Source organism: Carlito syrichta, unplaced genomic scaffold (genome assembly GCF_000164805.1).
Source record: "Carlito syrichta isolate Samal-C Ts95f unplaced genomic scaffold, Tarsius_syrichta-2.0.1 Scaffold308699, whole genome shotgun sequence".
NCBI classification, from domain to species: domain Eukaryota; kingdom Metazoa; phylum Chordata; class Mammalia; order Primates; family Tarsiidae; genus Carlito; species Carlito syrichta.
This window is the reverse complement of record NW_007252795.1, coordinates 671384-696201: the sequence shown is the minus strand read 5'-3', so window position 1 is coordinate 696201 and position 24818 is coordinate 671384. Positions and strand designations below refer to the sequence as shown.

Below are 24818 nucleotides of genomic sequence, written 5' to 3'. Positions count from 1 at the left end.
GAGGCAGAGACAAAATAAGATGAGATCAAATGGTTCATCTACCAGGAGAGCACTTTCCTCTCCAAGGGAGCAGCAGCATGCTCCCTGCCATTTCCCAGATGTGATGTGTGCGTTTGAATAGCAATATGGGGCTGGAGCTTCTGCCCCTGGAGAGGGTCTGCTCCGGGAAGGAGGATGTCGTGCATTGATTGAGACTGCTATGGTCACCAGTCTCCTTCCTCTGCTTGCAGAGGCCATAAATCTTCAGGAATTGAATCAGGTTGCAGTGCTCGTGAAACATTGCAAAAACAGAGTTCCCAGGTTTTCTGTACAGAGGTCAAATAATCCATTTGTCTTTGCGGACTTTAAATGAAAGGAAGTCTGCCTGTTTGCCGTTTCTGTTTTACAAATGTGCATTCTCACTAAATTATTGCTGAGACTGACCTTTTAATAAGAAGGAGAATCACAAAGGAGGGGAACAGAACAAAGATGTTTCTTTTTCAAAATTTGGAAGAATATATATATATATATATCCATATATCTCTACACATATACCCCCCTAGATTTTAAAAACTCCCATTTCCCTGTTTTTTGTTTTATTGTTTTAGCGTCAAAAACAAAAGCATGTGTCAAAGCATCCTGTGTCAGCCGTGCTAACTCCTCCTTCCGTTCGTCTTGCAGTGCACAGCTCTGAGCCAAGGCATCAGTCCTTGCTCCACACTAACAAGCAGCACCGCATCTCCTAGCACCGATAGCCCCTGCTCAACCTTGAATAGCTGTGTCAGCAAGACGGCAGCCAACAAAAGTCCCTGTGAGACCATTAGCAGCCCTAGTTCCACCCTGGAAAGCAAGGACAGTGGAATTATAGGTAAGAAGCACACTGCTCGGTAATGTAATGGCTCGATGCACGTCAACCAGAGCATTCACCAGGCACTTCCTAAGAGGGTTTTAGCATGGTCTGTGAAGGTCAGTCTACCAGGGCCTGCCCTGTTCTCTGCGGACAGCGCTGGCTCCATGTGTAGCTGAGAGAATGAAGCATTGACTTTTACATTCCTTGATGTTTTCTGCGTAAGACTCGGCTCATTTGGTTAAAAAGAAAAATTTTCTTTTTTCCAGATCAGATCTAACCTGTGAAGGTGCAAAAATTTTTCTTCTTCTCCATTAAGTTCTACTTTCTGGGCATCAGGTCCCACTAGGGCACATAGCAGGGCAGTGTAATCCCCTGCATATTAATGTCTTCCCAGCTAATCTCAAGGTCATTTCTATCCCTGATGACAGTTCAGAAGTATATTCTCTAGAGTTTCTTGTAATGGAATCTGACCACTGTTTTGAGGCCAGAATTATCTGAGGATGCCCTCCCTTCTACTCCTCCCCATAAACACAAAATAAGTATAGTTGTTCTGAACTGAGGGTCAGGAGACACAGGTTCTAGTCCTGACTCTTAGACCAATTTGCTAGATAACTTGAGCAACATTTAATTGATTTTTTTTTTTGCACACTTCTTTCTTTCTTTAGAAAATTAAGGATTTTAATTAATTCAGCAGCTTCCAGTTCCAGATGTGTATTAGAATCATCCAGGGAATTTAAGAGTTCTTATTTGTACATGCCATCCCAGACAGACTGCACTTACGTTTCTGCAGTTAGGCTCAAGCGTCTGTGTGACTCAGGTCCCCAGCTTGGTGCCTTTCAGATAACAGACAGGTGGGACCTCTGGAGGGGATTGGTCAGGCCTTCCTCTGCTCCAATATTATATTGCAGTTTCATAGTGGAGTTTTTCTGAACAACTCACCTCCTTCCCTTTTGCTAAGCTGTACATGCGTCTTTGAGGGTTATTTTATGCTTTATTATGGACTGATCACCACTTCCACATTCGTATGTAATCAAATGGAATGAATGACATCTGAGCCTTATTTACCTGCAATTTCTTTCAAGTATAATTTGAAAAACCTTTGCAGGTTCATCCAGTTTGGAGATTGCCCCAAAAGGTCTGTGCGATTCCTGGGACTGGGCTGTGGGCTCTCTGGTATAGACCTAACCATAGCTTTGTGACTTCTTGCTTCAATATTTAATTGGATCAGAATCTTTATTGGATTTTTAAAAAAATGTTGCTTTAATTGTTTTATTGAGATAAAATTTACATACCATAGTATTCGCCTATTTTATACCTAGTTTAAGCTATTGGATGGATTTTAGTATATTTCAAAGTTATGCAGCTATCTCCATAATTTGCTATTAAAACATTTCCATCCCCCAGGAAAGAAACCCTGTGCCTGTTAGAAGTCACTCTCTGTTCCCCACCCCCCAAGCTCCTCAGCCCTAGCCAACTAGCAATCTACTGTCTGTCTCCATGGGTTCATTTATTCTGGACATTTCATATGGATGGTAGACTGAATTTTGTGTAGCAAATTTAAATTCTTTTCACTCAACTTGAGGGCCTTCCAGTGAGCTTATTCTGCTAATTTCCAGTTCTTGTCTTACCCTTTTTCCCCAGCTGCTATTTAGTCTAGTTCAGCTAATTTTTCCCAGCATTACTTCTGTGCTTATTCCCTGTCTTTTCTGAGCTACCCACCATTGATAGATCTTTAGTATTAATTGTGAGGTAGCAAGATACCTTTCTTCACAGCATTCTGCCGAGAATTTATCTTCCTTCAAAGATGTAACCAGTGTTACATTTTTTTGACAGGCATTTTTTTTTTTTTATTGTATGTTCTGGTTATTGGCATTACATGCCTCTGTTTATGACCAAATCATGTTTTTTGTTTTGACACTTAAAATGTTTCAATAAGAGCACTGCCCTTCTCTCCCTCCCTCTCTCCCTCCCTCCCTACCCCTCACCCCATCCTTCATTGAGATGTAGTGCTGCAATTTTAAAAGTATTCTAAACAGAAGAAAAGAAGAGGTGATAGTTTGGTTTTTTTGTATTGTCAGTGAAAGAGTGAACTGCAGAAAGTTCTCAGACTTGATTTAATATAGCCCCACCAAATCCCAGACTGATTAGTCTCTCTCATATGCTCCCTATAGTGCCTCAATATTTCCTGTCAGTGTATTTATTCTTGTTTTATTATTTAACTTTTCTTCATATGGTTGGAGTCTCATTATTCCAACTATCTCTTGGTTTCCAAGGTTGGTGTTGGGAATGAGAAATTAAGGAAAGAGTTGTTGCTACTATCAAGTTGCGTTGAAGGAAGGAGCATTTGAGTAGTTTCAGAGTAACTATGCGGGCTTCCCGTTCCCATCAAGGCAGAGCTTAAAACACAGATTTTAGACGGTCTGGCTTTGTCAGACCGTTTAATGTCTGTGTTTTAAGCTCTGCCTTGATGGCAGAATAGTACCTTTCATGACACTGAGGCCGCCCTTCATTCCTGGACTCAAGCCAGTAGGTTCCCTTAACATAGCCAAACATGAAAAGTGGCGACAGTTGAGATGGAAGTGGGAGGAATTAGGCAGTGGTTGGTAAGTCCCGCTTAAACCAGAAGACCCCAGATCTGGAGGTCATGCTTTCCACTGCGTTAGCTGTTCTCCTGCGGGGTGCGAGGATTTTAGGGGGGTAAGAGGGAAGCACTGTGCTAGTGACAACAGTCCTCTCTGTTCTCTCTCCTTCCATGACCTGCAGAATTAGAATCTGTTGCCAAGGGACACATGGAGGTGTGGTAGGGAGAAGGAAAAGAAGCAAGAATTTCCTCTCCAGGCAGACTGTAGCCACAGGTCTTTGAAGAGGCAAGAGTGCTGGGGCCAGAAAGGGGGAGAGCTTCCTCCTAAGTCAATACAGGGTGTGCAGGTTCTGTTGCCTCTCAACAGAGCAGGTATCTATGACTCAGTTGTGGTTCTGTAAGTGCTGGAGTGCTGGGATGGGGGTGTGCCTTCTTTCCATCTGAAGAACATGCCTGTTTTTATAAGGTGTAGCCTGGGAATGGCAGCTTTTGGGCATCATAAATGTTTCACAGAGTAAAAGTATTCAAGCGCAGCACGATCTCACCAGGCAAATGAAGGTGCGATACCTTGGCTTCCTGCTTCGGAAGACCTGGCAGTGGCTATAAAACAGGCTGGTGAGGATCCATGTTTCCAACTACATGGGGCCTGGAGAAGGGAGGAGGAGGCTTTCCATTTTAAGTAGTTTAACGTTTGTCAAGCAACAGAGCTGGAGTTGGAATGGCAAAGACTTTAGTGGCGTGCTGGTGCGGAGTGCACCCAATTGCCGTGACCTTACGGACATTGTGCAGCAGTGGGCTTAAACCAGGGTTCTGTGTACAGTATTAGCACCGTTTATTAAGGGTGTTTAGGGGAAATCAAACAGTGCTAACGTATCCTTTATAATTCCTGAGCCTCCCTTTGCAATTTAAGCTGATTTCCATCATGCTGATTATATTTAATCTAAATATTTTTGCCTGGTAGATACAGAGAAGAGAAGCTTGGGTTCCCACATGCCCGGGCAGCCCTTTCAGGGCTGCCAAGGGTGCCCTACCTGTGTTCTGTTTCTACTGCTCAGGAGAAGGAAGAGCAGGCTAGTGACCTTTAGAAGAATGTATTGGGCCCCTTCCGGTCTTTCTCTGTGGAGGTCAGGGCTTAGAAGACTCCTCCCCACCCCCTCTCCCCATTTCAACTGTATTTTGTTATCCATAGGGGAGCCCCACTCTATCCTAATTCAGGAGGTCCATGTTCTTCTGACATAAATGTCTTTAGAAGTATAATAATTCTGCCATATAGAAATACTGTCTAAGCTGGATGGGATTAACTGAATTCCCTACTAATATCCTTTTTATTTTTTAAGTAAAGTGTCATATTCTTTATGTATTAAAAAAAATCATTGGTATTACCTAGAAGTTAGTGTCTGGTTTTCAAATTTGCAATGTGAAAATTTTCTAAATGTGAAACCCTGCTATACCCAATCACCATAAAGTAACTTTCAATTGCTTTGAAAAGAAAAACTCTGTAAAGAAGTATGCTTTTAAAGGTGTTTCCGCCATGTCTGAGAAAACATTTTTTCTTGGTAACACTCCTTTGAACATAACTTGCTTCCAGCTCTTACAAATGGAAATTCTAAGCTGTAGTAATCCCAACTTAAAAAAATATATATAAAGTGTATGTATTCATTGGAATGTGCGAAAACCAATATGATTTTCAAAAACATCGCTGAAAATAGTGGATTTTAAAGTGCTTTTTGTGTTAATGTATTCTTTAATTTTTGTTTATATCCATATCGTAGTGAATATTTTAATTGTGTATATTTATTTTGGGAAAATAGGCTATTTCTCCATTTAGGATGAAAGAGATAGAGATTGGATGAGGAGATACAAACAAAACCCAGCTCTCTTGTTAATATATATATATATTTAAATCCTATCTATTAATGATAGATATGCTGAGGAGAAGAATTTATAGGTAGCAATTAGAAAAATTCTGGCTGAGAAAGGGACCCTTAAGTCAGCCATTCTTTCCATTGTGTTTTGCTGTCTGTTTTGACTTGTTGAGATCGATAATCTCCAAAGCCTTTTTGTAGTGTCCTGCATCTGCCTCCTTTTGAGAAGTGGTGTCAATGAAGGGAAGAGGACTTCTACATGTTTCCTACACAGAGCAGGTGTGTCGTCCACCTACCCAGCTCCCAACACCTGAGCTGGCAGCCATGAGCCACCACATTCCAGCAGACTAGGTGGCTTTCAGGACGATTAAGCACTCAGAATTCCAGCCCTTCCTGCCTCCATTCCCTTCACTTTCTTTGTGCGTGCGTCTGTTGTCCTCTTGTTCTGTTTGAAGCGGGGAGGCAGGTATGCATTTAGACAGGGAAATGCCCTCTCAGAAACATTTCTCCTGTAGAAGTGGCTTGCAGCAAAATACTAGACACTTGGTTAGTATCCTGCTGGTGCTTGCTAGAATTTGATAATATTTGTTTTTCTGCCCACTTGCTTAGGACGTTTTTAAAAAAATGATCAGGAACTGACTTTTATCTTCCCTTGACTCTTTCCTGCCTCCTGCTAGGTTTGTAAAATGAAAGTGGTTCCAGAGGTAGCTTTAGACCTTTTATTTCTGGGACTTTGTGTCCCAAGGGAGATGATCAGATGCAGAGGCACACAAAGATGAATTAATTGTGCTTTATTTTCATTTTTGACTTACTGTAAATCCTGCCCTTTTGATTTTATGCTAATGCTGAGTTGTTGCCACCTGTATTGCCCTGCTTGCTACTAAACTGAAATGCTTTGAAATTGATTTGGTAATAACTATTTAGAGTGTTTCAAATCTGGGTTAATACGCATTTTGCTACATTGCCTGCAATTTAAAAAATCATCCTTAATTATAGAAGCCTTTTTTATCTCTTGGTTGAAGAGGAAAATTTTTCTTTACATATATAATTTGGTAATATACTTAATGTGAGAAAGAAATCCTTGGTGATGCTTTGAGTCAGCAAAGTGCCTGCTGTACTTTTATTCAGATCGCGGTTGGATTCTTCAGGCTGTTCTGTTGGTGTAACAAGCATATATGGGCACCTGCTGTCTACCAGGAGCAAACTTATTCAGTACTGGGGAAATAAAGATAAAGCATGGTATCTGTTGTCAAAACTTGTTCTACTGTGGGACTGCAGAATAGTCTTCTGTCCTGTGGAGGGTCTGAGCAAGTTGCCCATTGCTGAGAAGAATTTAAAACATAGCAGTGATTGACACCTCTGATAGAAGATGCATGCTGTGGGCACATGATAATTCCCAAAGTCTTGAACTCTGTGGAGTCATTGGACTGTGTCAGAAGCTCCAGTATCAATGCCTTCAGTGCACAGGTTAGGTGATCTAAACCCCGTTCAGCATGCTTTTGCTGAATGCTTCATGTTGTTTAGGTCCTCAAGCTTGTCACTGGAGACCATTATCTGCTATATCAGACTGAGTTGGGCAGTGTGGTTGAGTGAGGCAGGCCCTGTCCTCCCCTTCCCAATGCCACCCTGCCCCTAGCTATTCCTTTAGATGTTTCTGCAATCAGAGCCTGATTAATGTGACTAGGAACGCGTGGCTCAGGTCCCCGGCCTTGCTGCATGTCATAGCAGAGCACACCTTGCGCAACGCGGGTGAGCCGGGAGCTGGAGATTTGGTACAGAGATCTGGCTGTCACAATACGGCACACAGGCTCCCAGAGCACAAGGCCAGAAGGGAAGCAGGGCCCTTTGGCGCATTAGAGGAGGCTGGCGGGAAGGGCCAAGCTGTCGTCCTGGGACAGCTGTAGAAGAAGTCAGAAACCCCCTAGAGCCGGAGGTTACTGGAGTGTTTCACCTGGACTGTCCCATTCTGCATTCCAGGTAAGGTGGCTTGAGTGCCATCACTGGACTCCTCCTCTTCTTCTTGGGCAGAGGGAGGTTAAGAGCTGTGGCTGCAGGTGAGCCAAGGACTCTGCTCTCTGTGTGGTTTGTTAGTTTGCAGGTGGGGCGGGCCCGGGTGGGGGCAGAAGCGCAGTGTGGCATTTCTGGCCAGATAGGTTGAAGGTAAGCTCATTTCATCTGTGCTGACTTTCCCTGTGTCACCCAGGGAAATCCAGAATATCGGGTGTGAGGTATGAATGCACAGGAGAGGAGCACATCCTGTCCATCAAGAAGACTAGAGAATTCCTTGTGTTGGTCCCTTGACTTGTCTCTCTGATCCACCGCCTCACCCCCCGCCACACCTTTCTCTCCCTTCCCCCTCACCACCAGATCTCAGAGTTCTTTTGCTGCAGTGAAACTTAACTTTCTAAAGGTATTCGTCACAGGAGGCAGTCTATACAGTGGTTGGGTTTTCCTTTTTTATTCTCTTCCCTTCTACTTTTAAAGCAGTCATTATGTTTCTTTCTTGTTTGATCTTTAATTCATTGGCCCAGCGTTTTAAGTTCTTCCTGTCAACCATTAAACTGAACATAGAGGTTAAAAAATGTTTGTTTTGAAGTGCTACTTTATTTCTCTTCAATTGTATGTGGAGGAAAACGTTCTCGAGTATTCATGATATATGAGGCACTTTACATATGCCCTTGTATCTGATTTTCTCCACAACCCAGGGAAGGACAAATGGTTGTCTTTAAAGAACCTTTGTTTTGAAAATGGGGGATACAAGACAGTCTATGGAGTACTTGATGAAAACTTCAATTTCTGATTTTTTTTATCCTTTCAAAACTTGTGTTTTTGTGTTCTATACTATAATAGAGTATTTTATGTACATCATCGAGAAATGTGTGTGTTTGAGTTACATGCCCCAAGTTTTCTATGCATGGTGCGGCATGATCAGAAAGTGTAGAACACCATTCTGGAATAGGCAGGACTTGAGGTGTTCTGGGGCTTTCCTGTCAATAGGCTGTTGAAGATTCAGTGAGTTGAAATAGGAGAGTTGAGATACGAACAGAGCCTAGCACATAGTAAGTGTTGTTATAATATTCATCTTAGCCACTGTTGTTATTTCTTGAAGATTTGATACTCCTTCCCAGTGAATGCTCTTTTTCAATGAAGGCATCAGTTGAGGAAAGGAAATAAGATCAAGAGGAAAGATACAGTCAGGAGTCAGGTTCATAAGATTTTATTTGTTTTTCTTATAAGTGGGCAGAAAGTTTTACTCTTTAATAAAGTTTCCTAATAACCAGTGAAAAGAGGGAAACATAGTCAAAAGAATGTTTGCAGAGAGAAAAATGGATGCATTCCTGATACTGAGTCTGGAGAGACATATGCCCTTGTGGGTCCTCAAAAGGAGAGAAGCCAAGTTTATACCCAAGCCCCTTGCACTTTTCACCTCTTGTCTTCTCCATAGCACAGAGAGAGTTTTGCTTTTTGTGGCACACATTTGACATCATGGGTCCTTAGTTCCTGAACAATTCTGGGCTACTGCTGTCATCAATTTGTCTTTCTTCTTGATGTTCTTTTAAGCCTATAACTTGATTTGGATCTCATCAAACTACTTACAGGACCCTTGATTTACACTGATTTTGTTTTTCTTTTGCTGATTCTATTTTAAGTGTACATTCAGCATAGAAAGAACCTTTCGAAGATGAAGAGGGGGTGAAAAAAAGTTGGGAAGGAGAAGAAAGAATACCATTTTATTTCAGAACCTTACATAGCAAAACATTTGGTGCCTTTGAGTGGATGACTTTTTAACAAGGCAGACTACATGTACGCCAAACTCCTTTTTAGCTACATATACTTAAAAGAATTCCTTTTACATGGAGCACTGTGCAAGCAATGGGTGTTTTAAAAATACACTGTTTGTATAGTCAGAAGAATTGGTATTAGATATACCACTAACCCCGTGTGTCTGTGTATGTGTGAGTGTGAGTGAGAGAGATCAGTTTCTCTGGAGTCTTTCATATCTAACAAGTAGGATTGATGGTTCTCAGCCTGTCTACCTCCACTTATGGGTTGTGGTAACCAGGTGTGTGCCCTTTGTATTAAGAAAGTGCTTTGGAAGTTTTCTCGCCCTGTGTGCTAGAACAGAGGAAGACAAGACACCAGAGAGTCAGAAGTAATGCGGGTAAATCAATGAGCAGTACCAAACCTAATGTAATACTAAATTGTGAGGCACAGCCTAACCTCACCACTTGATAAAACTTAAGACCCGCCAAGTCATGTTTCAGAACTCTTTGTGTTGGAATGGGGACTGACACCCAGCCTGGGCAATGATGGCAAGCTTTAGTTGACAAAAGCTACTATCTATACTAACTGAAAGAATAAACTGTTCAAATTTTTTAGTTGTCAGGGAACTTTAAAGATTATTCAATCTCCAGAAAATGTCAAATAGCACTTATTTTTTAAAAATTAAAAAAAAAAAGCCATCACAGTTAAGATGTTGTCCTGGTTGTGTGTGTGTGTATGCACAAGCATTCTTGAGTGTAGCTGGGTTAACCTAATTAGGAGTTTGAATTTCTGTTAGCCTGGCATGAAGATAGATATTTTTGAGTAGCTTGTCGTTTCTTGGAGGAAGCAGCTTTCTCTTCTTAGAGACCGTGAAGCTGCCCTATTTGGTGTGGTTCTTGGATTGTGCAAGGAAACTGGACTTGTTGGGCCTTGGTCTGCCCCTCTAGATGCGCTTCAGGGCTTAGGCAAAGCTGAACCATGATTAGAGGGTCTGGGCTTCAAGCTGTGCAGGCTAGCTCTGATATTCAGTCCCAGGGAGGAGTGTTCGTGGAGTGAGACATCTTTAGAGCAGGCCCATAGCTGCAGACTTTCTCACTTCCCTGCCTCTCACAGCCCTGGGAGTGTGGACGGTGGAATGCCTCTCACGTGAACTCTGTAGGGGCAACAGGAAAACTGCATCTTCTTTGTCACTGAAGTCTCCTACTTATAAACACTGACCTTGTAAAACTTCCCTTTTGAAATGGCTACCCCATCTGGGACTTCTCTTCCCACCTACTGTTCCTGCAGCTGGGGCCTTCCTCTCCCACCCATGTTCCTTCCTCTTCCTGCCAGGACCTGAATGTTTCTTCCCGTCATATCCTGGGCACAGTAGAGGCACTTGCCCTGCAATGAGGATGATACCTGCAGCCTGTCCTGCCATCTAGAAGCTCTGGCCAGGCCTTCCCTGCTCTCCTCAGCGGTTCCTGGGGCCCCAAGGTCCTGCTTTCGGTGCTAATACTTGTGACAGGAGGTGGGGTAGTCCAATTCCATGTTCCCACTGCTTGAGGTCCTGATTAGGACTCAGATCATTGGGGGTTCTTGGCACTTAGGGAGAGCAAGTGGCTTTTGCCTTAGGGAGAGCACTTTCTGGCTAATTTTTTGACTTATAAATATGTGTTCCCAAATAAAGCAGCCATAATAATGAAACCAAACAAACTACCCCCAGTGTAGAGCTCTTCCTCTCACTTAGATGCTGGGGTCTTCTGGGAAGCTAACTTAGTAACAACATACCTGAGAAAAGCATTTGCAGGACTTACACACGAAGGTTTATAGCACAGTCTGTGTTACAGGACTGCCTGTAGCTTTATACTTTTAACATACTAGCCAGGTTACTATTAATAAGCAATAAAGTTACCAATAAATTAGAGCATTTCCATAGAGTATTAGCACAGTCCCTAGCATATAGAAATCTTCAATAAATGTTAGCTGCCACTTTTACCACCAACCACCATCTGCACTTTAAGATGAAAAGCGTCATACTTGCTGTACCTAGGCTCATATAAAAGGTCCACTTAAAAATACAGTGAAGGCTGTGATTGATTCCAAAGAGGCAGAGGTATGGTTTAATACTGTTGATAGAACACTTGGAAGTGCTGGGCACCCAAAAGGTGTGACAGAGCCCATCCCAAATCAGGTCCCAAACTGATAAAAGTTAGGTTAAGTGTGGTGTCTCTGACCACAAGTAGAAGTTTGTTCATCTGCTGATTCATCAATAAGCAAACATTTATTGAGCACTCCTGTGCTGTACAAAAAAGGAAACATACTCTAAGAAAGCGTCAACGTGTAGGTGGGATTTTTAAATAGGGAGGTGACCAGAGGGTGATATGTCCAGGCTCCCGCAGCAAAAGGAGCAAAAACAATCTTAGAATTTGTGACAGGATGTCCTGCGGTTACGGCAAGGAAATTGTTTTGTCTTTACTTCTAAACTTTAAAGAGCATTGTAAAAATAAACAAAACCAAACCCCTACAAGCCCTTTGATGCTAAATAACTGACTCTGCTTGAACTAATTCACTAGTCTTCTTATAAAGTGTATACCCTCATGGTGTGTGGATAAAGCAGTTTAGTCCGGGCAGCTGAGTTCTGCATATTCTTTGGCCCTGGAGCACACCCATTTAATAGGCTTGCAGTTAAGGGCCTGGGCTACTGGAGTCCAAACAGGGAACAGAGGGATCCGCGGACATGGCCCTGTGCTCAAGGACAAACCCGGCGGTAGGTCAACAGTGGGGCAGTGTGAGGGGCCCTAGTGCCCTGTGGTTGCAAGGGGATTGCTTACAGCTCAGGGCTCAGCATCTTTAAACTAAAAGTGGCTCTTTGCAGAAGTGATGTAGGGTATGAGTGTTGTTTCTCCCTCTTTGATCATATTTATCCTGTTCTTTTGCCAAGATATTTACAAAAGGCTTTTTTATACCATTTTTTCCCCCTTGTGCTGGCTTTCTTTCTTACAGGTTAAATTTTAATTCTGCGTTCTTAGCATACCTTCCCATGCTGGTACTTTCCCTTTGCTGGCTGCATGAAGGTTTTCTCTTCCAAGCTGCTAAAGGAATAAGTCAAGTCAGCCTTTCCGAATCATTTTGCACAGATGCTATGAACTTTAATTCTGAGGATCAAATTCTCTGCTTGACTTTATAATTGTGTTTTTGTTTCAAAAGACTTTCTCCTGCGTCTTTTCTGCATTAGCTATTGTGTTGCTCTTCCCTGCTCTCCCCCTCCCAACTAATGTTAATTTAGAAAGTATATATAAAGGTTCAAAGGAATTTAATGAGATATTAATTTTTTATGGGTAATCCATCTTTGTTAAAAAGAGAAGATATTTCCAAATTTTACATAGATTTACTTCTAACTCTCAGATATTTTATAGACAGCTTTTCATTATCTTCCTATAAGAGTTTTTTCTCCCCTTCTCTGTAGAGTGATTTAGAAGTTTATTTTCCCTGATAAGCAACATTCTTCTAATTTACCAAAATACATCGTATAAAACATACTTTGATAAAGATCTGTGTGGACTGGAAAACTTTCCTTTGATCCTGGGGAGGGCAGTGTGTGTGTTTTAACTCTCAACAGCCCCAGCTATGCCTGGCCTCCTTCAAAGTATCTTGGTCTCTCATTTCAGCCACAATTACAAGTTCATCCGAAAATGATGACCGGAGTGGCTCCAGTTTGGAATGGAATAAAGACGGAAGCCTAAGGTTAGGGGTTCAGAAGGGAGTGCTTCATGATCGCAGGGCAGACAACTGCTCCCCAGTGGCAGAAGAGGAGACCACTGGGTCAGCGGAGACTGTGCTGCCCAAAGCGGAATCCTCAGCTGGAGATGGTCCGGTCCCTTATTCTCAGGGCTCCAGCTCGCTAATAATGCCACGGCCCAACTCAGTTGCAGGTAAGGCCATGCCCCTCCCTGGAAGTTTTGTCTTATGGAGACCGAGGTGCCCTGTGTTCACCGTCTGCACATGGGAATCTAATTCAGGCATAAGCCAGCTTTGTGAAGTTGGGTCAGACACTTAACTTTTCTAGGCCTCAGTTTATGATAAGGCTGTACTTAATGGTCTTTAGGGGATCCTTCTGTTCTGAAATTCTTTAAATCTGTGATTCGGACTGTGTGGCTCTTTGTGTGTAAGGAAAGAAAGTATAAAAACTCTCCCCTAAGTTTTTGTTATTTTAAGCCTGAGTAGACTCATTTTTGTTCCATTTTTGTGAACAGGAATTGTTTTTAAGAATGAATTTGTTTGAGTCAGCTCAAAGAATTTCTAATCCAACTTACAAACTTATTTTTGTAATTGAGTCCCATCATACAGAAAACAGGTCAAATTTTTGTATAATTCAGTTGTAATGGCACTCATAAGCGTCCTAATTAAGAGGTCTCAATCAAGAAAATGAAAATAGGCGAGACAGACACACCATAGGAAGACACAGCTACTGGAACTAAAAGGGCAGAGAGCACAAATGTGGGGAATTGGTGACAGTTGGACAGGTCAGTGGGTGGGTGTCAAGGAGAGTGAGCACTGGCAGGTGAAGGAAGGGTGACCCTCTGTGTCCATGGGTACTGCATTCATGGATTCATCCAACTGAGGACCAAAAACACTTGAGAAGAAAAAAATAAGAAATAGCAATACAACAACAACAAAAAATACAAAACTATTTATATAACATTTATGCTGTATTAGGTATTATAAGTAAGCTAGAGATGATTTATGGTATATGAGACATGAGTGTAGGTTACACATAAATATGATGCCATTTTATATAAGGGACTTGAGCATCTGTGGATTTTGGTATCCTTGGGGAAGGAGGTCCAAGAATTAATCCCCAGTGGATACCGAGAGACTACTATAGTCTGGGATGGGTGGGGAAAGGAACTCTGCATCTGAGCTGTGGTGCCTTTTTTTAAGGTCTTGAGTTTCCAAACTCTATGCTCTTGGCTGAATTCAGAAGAACTTGTTATGGTCGTTTTTTGTAGCACTTAAAATTTCTCTTCTGCTAACGTGTAGACCCAGATTCTCTTTCCTACTTCAGAGGATTTTTCTGTGATTTATACTACACTTTCAGGATGTGGTGGGTCACTCTGGTTGTTGTTGGGTGTTTTTTACAATGGACTCTGAGCAGCTGATAAATAAATGGCCCTAATGGAAAAGTTCTGGGGCATAACTCCAATTCACTTTCAAAGGAAGTGAAATGGCCTTGTTCCAGAAGAGGGATTTGGCGTGTCTGCCAGAGAGCAGTCCTGGAGTACATTATGTGAGGTGACTGATGGTTCTTCTACAAGCCTTCCTGTCCTCCCACCACTGTCCCACCACCTTTAGCATAACGTGTGGCACCCGAAGCATTTGAGACCACATTCACATAGTTATGATGAATGGGTCACTGGTATTATCCCAGAATTTGATAGCTTTATTGACTTTAACAAAATATCAAACTTAAGTTCAATTTAATCAAGATATTTTAAAATTAGGAGACATTACTACATTCATTTTAACAGTGTTAAAAGCATCCCATTTGGGGTTATGTTTTCTGCTTGATGTTCTTTTATGTGGTCTCCTGCCACGTGAAGTGACAGTGTGTGTGAGCTGAGTTTTTCCAGGAGACTGCCATGATTATAGAGCAGAGCTTTCTGATTTCTGCTGTGCTCGTTCATTAGTGTCTACGTATGCCCTTGAGCTAGACCTCATGTGGAATGGGAGGGGTTTACCTCTGTATTTGAGCAGAGTCTACCTGGCCTAATGGGCTTGCTCAGTTCTTCTATGCTGCATATTTTAAAAACTAGATGCATATTTTAAAAGGAAATAGGCAAATGCCGTACCTCATGGTATCTGTTAACATGCTAGGCGTCTGGTAGATTCTTCATTGCCCACCCTCCTGCCCCTAAAGCTGGACTTCAGTTAAGATGGAATGTCAAGACTTTTCAAGTGCCAGAAAAGGGTGAGATTCAGATTGTATAGATTATAGGTAGCAGTGTTTAGGGATTAGAAGGCAGCAGCTACAAATAGGAAGGCAGGCAATGTTAGAAGAAACACACAATGTTAGAAGGATTGGCAGGACCATACACTGAAATCTCTTAGGAATATTTGCATGTTAAGATCTATGTAAACACACGTCACTGGTAGGAAAGGTGCATAGAGAGTGAGCACTGGCAGGTGAAGGGTGACACCAGGCCTCTATTCACAGTCACTTCATGGTACTGGCCCCTGGAGACACAGAACTAGCTCCTAGAGTTGCCACCTTTCTTGTCACTGAGTCTGCTATGAAGAACTGTAGTTGTCTGTTAGCTGTGTAGTACAGTGACTAGGTGTTGTTGTTGTTTTGGTCAATGATTATGAAAATAAACTGGTTACGTTTCAAGGTTATTTCACTACACAGAGATTTTCTTTGTCAAGGTATTTGTTGGAGTGGGATTGGTTTGAAAAGCCATATATCGCATCAAAATGTGTGACATGGACACTTTTTCCTTTATTCAAGCCCCTTTTTCCCCATTTGAAATACTTTGTGAGTGGATTACAGAACACTGTATTTAATTTTCCAGGAAACCAGCAAGTACAATTACCATCCAGTGTCTTGAAACTCTTAACTGGTAATTGCCCTGGACTTATTGGCATTTACCTTTCATAGGTTAGTCCACAACTTTAGCAGATGTTCCTCTTTGTTCAGCTTAGACGGCTTCCTCTGCCCCCACCATCACCCTTAAAAACTCTTTTCTTCCCATCTTGATATGTGCTTCTTGCCCCAGATGTTAGACACTGTGTGTGTGTGTGTGTGTATGTGTGTGTGTGTGTGAGAGAGAGAGAGAGAGATAGGCATATAATTAATTTAATTGTAGAGATGTTAGCAGTAGGTTTACTGTAGCATGAAATTATTACTTTTTTTTTCAATTTAATCAAGATATTTTAAAATTAGGAAACATTACTACATTCATTTTAACAGTGTTAAAAGCATTTAGGTTTGAAAGTGTTTATGGTTCAGTGCTGAACATGAGTCTGACTCTTGCACAGGTAATATCTGAGAACCTACTATAGGCATGTCTGAGAAGGCAGAATGGCCCAGGTCTCCGGCTAGGAGGGTGGGGAACACTTGGGCACATGGCTAAGCCACTGAAGTGTCCCTTCTCCTACTCGCTGGTATCTTTATCAGTGGCTTCGAAAATGCCTTAGGAAGCAGAGCCAGCTGGCATCTGGTGGCTTGTGGCTCTGCTGTAACATCCATCTCAGTTTAATCTTGTTTGAAATTGAGAATCAGCTGAGAGCCATGGGATTGCTGAGGCTGCTCTGTTGCATACTCCAGAGCTAAAGCTCTGGTGACTGGAATCTGAAAACAGAGGCATTTGAAATCTTACTATCTTTCCTGCATCTGTATCACACTAGGATGTTTTTACAAACCTTTATTTGGAATGTCTTTATGGTCACTTTTTTTTTTTTTTTTAAGTTGGAGTCTCATCTGTGGCCCAGGCTGGAGTGCTGTGGCACGATCATGACCACTGTAGCCCCAACCTTCTGGGCTCAGATGATCCTTCCACCTCAGCCTTCCAAGTGTCTGGGACTATAGGCATGCACCACCACACCCAGCTAATTTTTTGATTTGTTGTAGAGGTGAGGTCTCACCATATTGCCTAGGCTGGGCTTGAACTTCTGGGGTCAGGCGTTTCTCTCATCTTGGCCTTCCAAAGTGCTGGGATTATTACAGGCCTGAGCCACTGCTCCTGGCCTGTGGTCACAGATTTTTAATCTTTTCAGTTGTCACAAAGTTACAAACTGCATGTTATGTTCTAAGGGCATCAGAGGAAAAGGGAGATACCTTTCTGAGGCTCTAAGTGTCTTTGTATTTTCTAGGGTTGAAACAGCATGTCAGACATGCATGATGTTCCAGCGCTAAAATGAGTTATTGGTTATGGCTGTGGCTGCATGCCCCTCCTGCCTGGGCCATGGCAGGTGCATTTGCCATGAGGCATTCAAGGAGAGGAGTCCCACAGAAATATGTTCCAAGCTATGTTACTGCAGGTTGCTTAAGAGGATGGGAGCCTGGGGTTGGGAGAAGACAGGAACATTCCTGTCAGCCGTACAGGAAGTTGCACACACCCTGGTTACGAAGGTCCTGGAGAGAAGCCAGAGGCTGCCATTGGATTACCATATATTAGGTCCATTTGGAAATTCTGTATAAGGAATTAGCTGAATCTTTCTAATGGGAAAGATTTGCATGTTGTACAAAGCATATAAACAGGCTGTGGATATGCACCAAAAGCTTACAGAATTATAGGCGTATGCTTTCACGAAGTCAAGGTTTCAAATATTTCTCCACTGGCTGGAAATATGAGGAGACAGGACACATATTGGATTGCCCTTTGGAGGATGCAGCAAGAGGGAGTATGCCATCACAGAACCAGGCCCGGAGCCACCCAGGTGCTTGTTGAATGATAGAATGAGAGGAGGTGATACTGGTAGTGAGGAAAAGAAGGACTGAAACCTTAGGAGGGAAAATAGGAAGGACACAGGTAGGACAGATGGTGCTGGTCGGCAGCTGGATGCTAGGTTAGAGCCTATGGAGTTGCCAGAGGGTTTTTCAGGAGACAGATGGCCCAACTTGACTTCTGTCCCCTGCAGCTTGGTCCCAATAAGGATGTCACCAGTTCTGAGAAGCCTTCGCCCTTGCAATGTGACTCCCTCTAACTTCTTCTTTTGCCCTCATATTAGATGTATATTTTATCATCCTGGAAGATAATCTTATGTCTAAGACAGCAGTACTTCATGTTGGGCCACTTAACTCATAGACCAAGTTAGGTTACTTTTATTTACATTTTTCTCATTGTGACTTAGGATGTATATGTGAAATAAAAGGAGTTTCTTTTTTTAATTTAAAGCAAAAATATGTCCTGTATATTTGCTTCTAAGATTTTCTGAGAATTAGCTACATTATTTCGCAGTAGTTATTTTTATAATAAGCTACCTTGTTTGTATGTTTGAATACGTCCTTGGTGCTTTTTAATGGGTACCTGTATGCTTGAATCTTACTGATTTGGGCAGAGGTAAACATGATTATTTTTAGAGTTTAAAAAATATGTATATGCACCTATAAGATATAATGTATAACATTTATATACATAAATCTATATATATATTTGAAGTTTAGGAACATGTTTATACTACTATGGCTAAAAGCTGACTTTTAGTGTTCTGGGTGCAGTGGAATTATGCATGCAGAATCTGCTCATTTAATTAACAAGATTGGAATTTTAAACAGCAGAAAGCTCCCCACAGCTTCAGAGAAGATTTCTAGTACCATGCCACGTGCTTGCAGTAAGTACTGAAGCTTTACTGTGTGGTAAAGTCTGTCTCTTTCCAGAATAATGGAGAATTCTGGCAACCATACTAACATAACTTTGCTTTAAGAATAAGGAGCACTTGGCTTTACCACTTCAGTTAGCAATGTTGCTTGAAAACGAACTGGGGCAAGCAATATCAAAATTACCTTTAAGTGAATTTGTTGAAAGCCTGAACTGAATTGCTTTAGTAATTTATCCCTTGTAGGCCAGGTGTGGCATTAAAGTGTAAAGAGACTAAACCTCAGTTTACTATTACAGCGACAAGCTCAACCAAATTGGAAGATTTGAGTTACTTAGATGGGCAGAGAAATGCTCCTCTACGGACATCGATTAGATTGCCATGGCACAATACAGCTGGAGGTAGGACACAGGAAGTTAAAGGTATTTATCCTTGCATCTGCTGTGATTGTGGATATGAGGCACTTGTTCACTAAACTTTGAAAGGCTGTGATAACTGGCATGTAAAAACAGCCAACTGTTTTTAAGACATGATGATAAGTGTGGGTATGTGCTAAACATGTATCTGTAAGGTGTGCTAGGAGGCCATCCGTAATAGTTTTGGGCTTCTTCCTAAAAACATGTGACTAACTTGCTTCTGGAGTTGAAAAATAATTCTACAGGAGATTTTTGTGAAGGGGGAGTCATTTAACAATGACTAGGTTTTTTGTTACTAACAAAGAATCTGCTTTATTTCACTTCCTTGACTGTATTGGCCATATCTGACATAAACTCAGTTGTGTGCACAGAAGTCTTTCCATGAGGCAAAGCATCATCACATCTAGATGAGCACTCTGCCCCCGTCTCTAGGGAAAACCTGTTTCCATTTTATTTGTACATGTCTTAAATACAGTTTCAGATAAACCAGTGAGATACGATTTAACCTCTTGCATTGCTCTATCTAATCCTCTGCATGTCTGCCTTGAATCATGAGAATAACTCAGAGGCATGACAGGACTAGAAGGTCATTTTAATAGGACACTTTGTAGGACCAACAGGGTATGATGAATGAGATAATACAGAAGTATTGGCAGAACCAGACTAGAAATGCTTGCAGATCTCTAGTGAGGTCAAACTAAAGGTTGTACTAAGTGTAAAAAACAGGCTATGACATATTGAGCTTCTGAGTTTATAAAATTCTGATTTTCTTCTAAAATAATGGTCTTTTTTTTCCTTAAAGCACGATTTGCTCCCTACAAGCCACAAGACATTTTGTTGAAACCCCTGTTGTTTGAAGTACCGAGCATAACAACAGACTCTGTGTTTGTGGGAAGAGATTGGCTCTTTCACCAGGTAGAAGAAAGCTTGCGGAATATAGAACTGGCAGAAAATAGAGGCGCGGTGATCATCGGCAATGTGGGGTTTGGGAAGACGGCAATCATTTCCAAGTTGGTGGCGCTGAGTTGCCATGGAAGCCGCATGAGGCAAATTGCTTCCAACAGCCCTGGTTCATCACCTAAAAGTATGTATGTGTTTAATTACATGTCTAGTTTATTGTAGTAACATAAGATAGATGGAGGAAATTGCTACTTGGATAGACATAAATTATGGAATTTCCTCCAGTTGTTCCAGTTGTATATCAAGGTTGCAATCATATGTGAAGTATTTGAATACTTCTCTCTGTCATTGTGTGTATTTAGCTGTCAGCTGGGGTGAGGCTAGCAGTCCCTGATGTCCCCCTGAGCTATAACATAACTCTCCTCCTTTATGTAGGCAGAGACAGGGCATGAGGCCTGATTGAGTGCCCTGGCGAATTTTTGGTCCTAAAACTGGGGTTGGGGTCCTGGCAGAACAAGCCAGATGTAGTCTAATGTAGACAGCTTTCTTTTGTACTCTGTCACAGACTTGTCTTATGTATTGGATTTACGAAAACTATAAAGACTGGGTCAAACATGGGGTAGAGTAGCCAAATACTTGAATATTCACTGCTTATTTCATATGCAATAAACCCATCAGAAAGGGAGTGTCTCTAAATACAGTGAACAAGAATAGTGAGAGATTTTTTTTTTTTTAATCCAAATAATTTAATAAAGGAAACTGGAACCAGCGGCTCTCCAGGGAGAAGAACTGGTGGGTGGGAGACAAGTGCTCTCATTTGGACCTTTGAATAATGACTCATTACCTACTCTCTTGGGCTAATCAAGAAATATATTCAACATCCCACCCTACTCCTGTGCTGATGTAAATAATGAAATGTGTCTTTTCTCTGCAGCCTCAGACCCTACCCAGGATCTTCCTTTCACTCCATTGCTTTCACCGAGCTCTTCTGCAAGTGCTCCCAGTGTGGCCAAAGTGCCTCCTGGTCCTGGGTCTGGCACTCCTGAAAACCAGAGACCAAGAGAGGATGCAGTGAAATACCTTGCATCTAAGGTAATCTGCCCTTGTTTTATGGGAGCCTTCCCAATTGATTTGCTAGTTTGGTTTCTGAGAGGTGAATTGAAAAAATAATCTTAAAATGGCGACAACTGCTTAATGCTGAAGTATAGCTTTTGATAAAATTGTGATGAAATGCTCCAGATAAAAATGCATATGAAAGTAAATGTCTATCTTAAGACACTGGCTGTGGTCTTTGATCCACCTTAAACAATGGACTGAAAGAATCCCTCAAAACAGTAGAAGACAGCAGGAGCGCTCACCACAAATCCATCCTCATGAGCACGTGCTCTCCTTGGCATGATTTGGGAGCTTTTCACTTGACCCAGGCCTCTTCCTTGTACTCTGTTGTCCTGGGGCCTTTGGTTCCCTGTGACTTTCTGTCCGAGGTTTCTTTTGAAGTTGTGAAAGAGACTTGACTGGTTTTCCTCCCTAAATTCATGGTCTCTGAGTTCCTTCTGAAGTTTTCCTTCTGTTCAGCACCTATCACTTGCTCACCAGCCAGCATCCTGCATTAAAGAAGCTACATTTTTTGCCCTGGTAAGCTGCTTGGAACTCCCTGGGCAGCAGAGGCGTGAGTTGGTAGAGCTGGAGAATCACCAGAGATGGGCAGTACGGGGGCACCTTGTGAGGAGGCCCTGGGTTGCGGGGGAGGATGCTTGGTCCAGGAGCTGAAATGAATCTTGCTCTGCCTAGGATCCCTGCACCCTCTTCTTCTTCTTCTCAGATTTCAACCGCCTTTGGCATGGACAGCCCTGTGCCCTGAGTGCTGGTTTAGAGCAGTCCTCTGGTCATGAACGGGTTGATCTGAGATGAAGGATAGTGTACAGACTTCAAAACCATCCCTGCTTATGGTGATTTTTCAAACCCTTGGGACTGTGACCCACAATAAGGAGTACATCTTTTATACTATAGCTCCGATACTCAAGGACATACCTAATCACATGTGTAATGGAAGCAAAAGCATTATAAAACCATACTTATTCTTATATCCTGTAATGTGCTCTGATAGTTTATATTTAAAACAAAACTATGGCTTCAAATTGGTTTCATGACCCACTATTGAGTTGCTGAACTACTTTTCTCAAATGCTGGGTAAGACTGTGGTCGTGGATGCCTCTGGGTGGTTTGCAAGAGCTCCCAGGATCCTCACGTGTGTCCCGTTAATTTATCTCCAGATAAGAGGTGAGGAGCAGTCAGCTTTCCTCTGAATGTTGATGATCAATTTAATCTAAACCAGAAGTCTCATGGTGGTTCCAGGCTGGCCTGAGATAAGCTGCTGTACACCTACTCTTGCCACTTGCTTTTTCTACAGACCTGAGATCTAACTCCACCTTGACTTATCTGTGTCACCTTGGCAAGGCATTTAATCTGTGTCTGGTGCCCTCAGTGATGAGCCACAGCTCTTGGTTTTTTGCCCTACTTCCTTCAGGGGCTTACAGAGCAGAATGGGATGGCAGTGACTCAGATGCCTCTGAGAAACATTCAGCACCTCACACAAGTGTGTGTTGTCCTTTTCTGCCTTTCTTACCTTGCCTCCTTTCATCCTCACTTGGAAAATATTGGATTCTTCTTTTGTCTTCGATATGCCTCCCATTCCTGAGTCCTGCGTCTGGCCCTTTGTTGGGTCCCCTTCACAAATGACTTGCTGCCACCACAGATCCCTTGTTAGAGAGACCACTCCTCATCCTCTCAGCACTTGTGTGGCTCCCTCTGGCCTCCTGCTGGTCTTTTCCCACAATAGGCAGAAATTTGGTAAATCCGAATTGACATTTTTCAAACAGTGTCCCTGGACGAAGTGTGGGTGTATGGAGAGCTTGAACTCTCCTGCCTGGGGGGAGGAACAGCTGTGACTCTGCACCTTGTGTATTATAGCTACCAACTTTATCATTTGCCCTTTGGGTCAGCAGAAGGGTTTCCAAAGGAGGTGCTGCTGCTCTTGAGAACAGAAATGTAGTGAAGATAGCACCTTTCGATATCAAGAACATGGGGATAGCTTGGAATTGCTTTAAGCCAGGGTAGGCTTTAAGTTTTATAAATGGCTTGTATTAATTTATATTCAGTACAGAGTAACTTGCGCTGGCTGATTTTTGAGTTAATCAAGATGGATTTGTGGATGGAATTAAAGGTCTGCAAACCACACAAATGAAAGAAGGAATAAATGGATCAATTAGGCTGACTAATGACTCAGTCTTGGGAAATGGAAGCAATGTATCTTGTATCTCTGCAAATGGGCAGAGTTCTGTTCCTGTTTGAGATTGCTGAAGGAGCTGCGTGAAGAGGGTGAGGTGACGCTGACAGCTCTGCTTCTCTGCAGGTGGTGGCCTACCACTACTGCCAGGCGGATAACACGTACACGTGCCTCGTGCCTGAGTTCGTGCACAGCATCGCAGCTTTGCTCTGCCGGTCCCATCAGCTGGCCGCCTACAGAGACCTTCTCATAAAGGAGCCCCAGCTCCAGAGCATGCTGAGCCTTAGATCCTGTGTGCAGGACCCAGTGGCAGCTTTCAAGAGGGGCGTGCTGGAGCCACTCACAAGTCTGAGAAACGGTACCTCGGAGCTGCCCCTGCAGCCCCCCCCCAGAGTGGTACAGGGTACCCAGGTGGTCCTCAGAAGGAGGGTGCTCAGCTCAACCCTGGGGGCAGGAGTGAGGTGGGGAAGGAAGAGAATGTGGAATGTGGTAATATCAGTGCCCGTCTGGTCCCCTTCCTCGGAACCAGTTCCCTGAGGTCCCTTCTGCCACCACCCCCCCATCATTTTAAGCGAAACATCCTACCTAATAGGAATGAAATCTACAATTGAACAGTCCCAAGGGAGCCAGTATGTTCCTGCAGGCTATTTAGATGACTTGCACTCTAGAAGATGGCTGCCTATGACTGTTGCATTCCCAAGTATTGGGAGAACAAGAGGATTATTTGGGTAAATTTCCCAACATGATTTTTTTTTAGGACCTCTGCTCAGTTGAGTTGAAAGCTAAAGTCATTTCTAGAGGTTTCATTTTATTTTATTTTTTGCCCCTAAGTATTCTACAAAATAGGGGACATCGATGACATTTTAGGCTCTTTGGTTTTGCATCTTTTCTTCCCTTTGCTCTGTACCCTTTGAGCTAATTTACCTCCCTACATAGCACTTTTGCCAGAGGGTGCTAGAAGCAGGTATGTTGCCCTTTCTTCTCGTTCCCTGGGCAGAAAGTAGGTACTAATAAATGGAAAACTAGATTTAGACTTGTGGGAGAGAGTCCTGTTGTGGGAGTCTATAAAGCAGAGCTCGCACACTGTGTGGTTGTGCAGCTTGGGCCAGATATTTAGTTTTTGGGGCCGGGGTCAATTTTCCTTACCTGGATCCCACTGAGGTACTCTAATGGGGGACCTAGTGACTTTTCCAGAATTGAGTTCTGTATGTGTTTATGTCTTAACTGTGGGTCACCCCAGTGACAGTGGTTTACAAAGAACTAGCTATATCATATACACGACTGAGATTCTGCTAATGTGTAAAATGCATATGTTTCTGTTTTGTGAAAATTGGTTTTCTTTTGAGCCTGTGACCCACTTTTCATTATAAATTTAATAGAAAAGATGTTTCTATGAAAAAAACTATTTCTTATTCCATATGTAAACCTTTAAAATTTCTCCAAACACTTTAAAACTGTGCATTAAAATACACTGGGTGGTGCCATCTTCCAGAAATGTATAATTTCTTAATTTGAAAAAATTATTTTATCCTTTAGAGCAGAAAATTCCTGAAGAAGAATACATTATTTTGATAGATGGCTTAAATGAAGCTGAGTTTCATAAACCTGATTATGGAGATACGCTTTCTTCATTTATTACCAAAATTATTTCTAAATTTCCTGCCTGGTTGAAGTTGATTGTGACTGTAAGAGCAAATTTTCAGGTAACAAAAGAATTCTCAAATCTCTTTCCAAGTCCCCATATTCCAGTTTCACAGTGATAAATAGAAATAACTTAAACTGTTGTGAGCCATTTAGCTGCTGAGCTGAAAACTATGTTAGGAATTTGAAAAATTAGTCCGCAGAGCCACAGATGGGTGAAACTGACCATTTTAGCCCC

The 24818-nt window shown here is 42.3% G+C and overlaps 1 protein-coding gene across 1 annotated transcript in view; it reads left to right on the top strand.

The window, feature by feature from the left end:
* The window catches only part of TANC1 (tetratricopeptide repeat, ankyrin repeat and coiled-coil containing 1), a 182689-nt gene that overhangs the window by 104275 nt on the left and 53596 nt on the right, over positions 1–24818 (top strand). Inside the window, exons 6-12 of the mRNA XM_008065648.1 lie at positions 661–847; positions 12691–12954; positions 18637–18759; positions 19556–19837; positions 20588–20745; positions 23066–23297; positions 24476–24642. Coding sequence (XP_008063839.1) covers positions 661–847; positions 12691–12954; positions 18637–18759; positions 19556–19837; positions 20588–20745; positions 23066–23297; positions 24476–24642 — 1413 coding nt within the window. The remainder of the gene's footprint in view (positions 1–660; positions 848–12690; positions 12955–18636; positions 18760–19555; positions 19838–20587; positions 20746–23065; positions 23298–24475; positions 24643–24818) is intronic.